This window comes from Sphaeroforma arctica, assembly GCF_001186125.1.
Source record: "Sphaeroforma arctica JP610 unplaced genomic scaffold supercont1.1809, whole genome shotgun sequence".
Classification (NCBI taxonomy): domain Eukaryota; class Ichthyosporea; order Ichthyophonida; genus Sphaeroforma; species Sphaeroforma arctica.
The window spans coordinates 7035-8856 of NW_014038749.1; the positions used below are offsets into that span (position 1 = coordinate 7035).

The 1822-nt window shown below is 40.7% G+C and overlaps 1 protein-coding gene across 1 annotated transcript in view; it reads right to left on the reverse strand.

The window, feature by feature from the left end:
• SARC_11655 (hypothetical protein) overlaps positions 1-1822 on the reverse strand; it is a gene marked incomplete at both ends in the record, with an annotated part of 3291 nt that continues 1469 nt past the window's right edge. The window contains 3 exons of the mRNA XM_014294255.1: positions 1-375; positions 822-960; positions 1481-1545. Coding sequence (XP_014149730.1) covers positions 1-375; positions 822-960; positions 1481-1545 — 579 coding nt within the window. The remainder of the gene's footprint in view (positions 376-821; positions 961-1480; positions 1546-1822) is intronic.

Sequence of the window (1822 nt, forward strand, 5' to 3'; positions counted from 1 at the left end):
TCATCGAATCGGAAAGCGGATCCGAATATTGCCGCTCCTTACCACTCGCACTAGTAGAAGCACACCCGCTGCCACCACTAACAGACTAAAGCTCCCCTCGAGGTATCCATGTGACAAACCCAGCACTTCCCCATTGCGTGGCTGCTCTGAACTATGACTGTCTGTACTATCCGTCCATTTAAACTCGTAATCCGAACGCATTGCGGGCAATCCCGGTAGAGCGTGTGCGGAGTTATCAGGCGTGTCAGTTGTCAGATAGATGTCAGGTGATGACATATTTAGACACCGACACGCTGCCGAGGTGGTGGTGGGAAGACCGCTGTTATATTTGTGTTGGTGCACATCTCGTAAAGGCCATTCAGGTACACTTGTGTCCTATTTATAACAAGAGGATGTACTTCATGAGCATATCCGTATGTAATCTGGTTGTATATGCGTCTATGCCTTCACTTATTTTGAAATACTATACATTGCTAAGTGTATTTGAAATGTTACGGTGTATGCATTCAATGGACTAACCGATGTATATATAAAGCACACCCTAGCACTCATTTTGTAGCCAGGTACGACGTACCATATGCGTCCAGCATTCGATACCGAGTAAATCTGCCGAGTCACACGATTATATTTGTGCTCTGTACGTCGGGTATAAAGCATCTTCATAAAAACGCACTAACACACACACACATACACACACACACACACATATATATATATATATATATATATCATCCCGATAATCACGATATACATACACATATGCGTACATACATACATACAGACATACATAGAAATATTCATAATTGAACTTGTACACGCACCTGAGCGACGTAATCGACGTCCAGAATTTCGGTACTAAATGTCAGGTGTGGGTCCCTTGTGCCCTCCACCGCAAACCGCACCAGTTCTAAAAATAGCTCAAAGGTTACCTCCGGCTGATGCACCTCGTCAATTAGATTGCTGTATATATGCATGTACATGAAGAAGATATAATATATCGTCAGTACACACAAATTGTGGATGGTCAAGATTGAGCTTGAACACCAGAAGCACTTTGTCAGAAAGATTGGTGTGTACGTGTATAAGCATCAATAAGGTTATACGTACAGCTCGAGGTTGCTCTATTTATGATAGAAAAGTAAATGCTAATCAGATTGCAATGCATGTGTATGTGCAAGTGCATGTGCATGGTAAAAATATACACCACCAGTACACACAGCTTGGCGTTGCTTACGATCGAGGTTAGAGCAGTACAGACTATGCATAGAAAGTAACAGTATATGTAGAAAGGCGTGGAGTTTTATCACATACGTAATTGCACACAATGATACGTATCTGCGCATCACACTACTAACATGAGCGTTCATATTGTATTTAATTGTCCGGTATCGCACACCATTCTATATAATTCATACGCTTGTACTTAATTGCATATAAAGAATATGAAAATCGTGTCCTTCGCACGCTGTGTATGCCATACCTGTCTCCATACAGCACGATATTGCTACCTTTACCAGGGAGCGTGTAAAGGCCTAGGATCGCTGCCTGCGAGTTTTAGCGAGTTGACGATGCAGCATGTCAGGTTATATTAGTATTCCAATTGCTTTTCATTCAAATTCCAATCTGAATAGGATTTATATTCGAATACTCGGTGGTGCCACCTAACATTTTCTTTAGAATTCAAAAAGTTCTGCATATACACTAACATACACATACGTACACCCACATGCACACACTCTCACACACACACACACACACACACACATACATATATATATATACTACATATATATATATATATATATATATATATATATATATA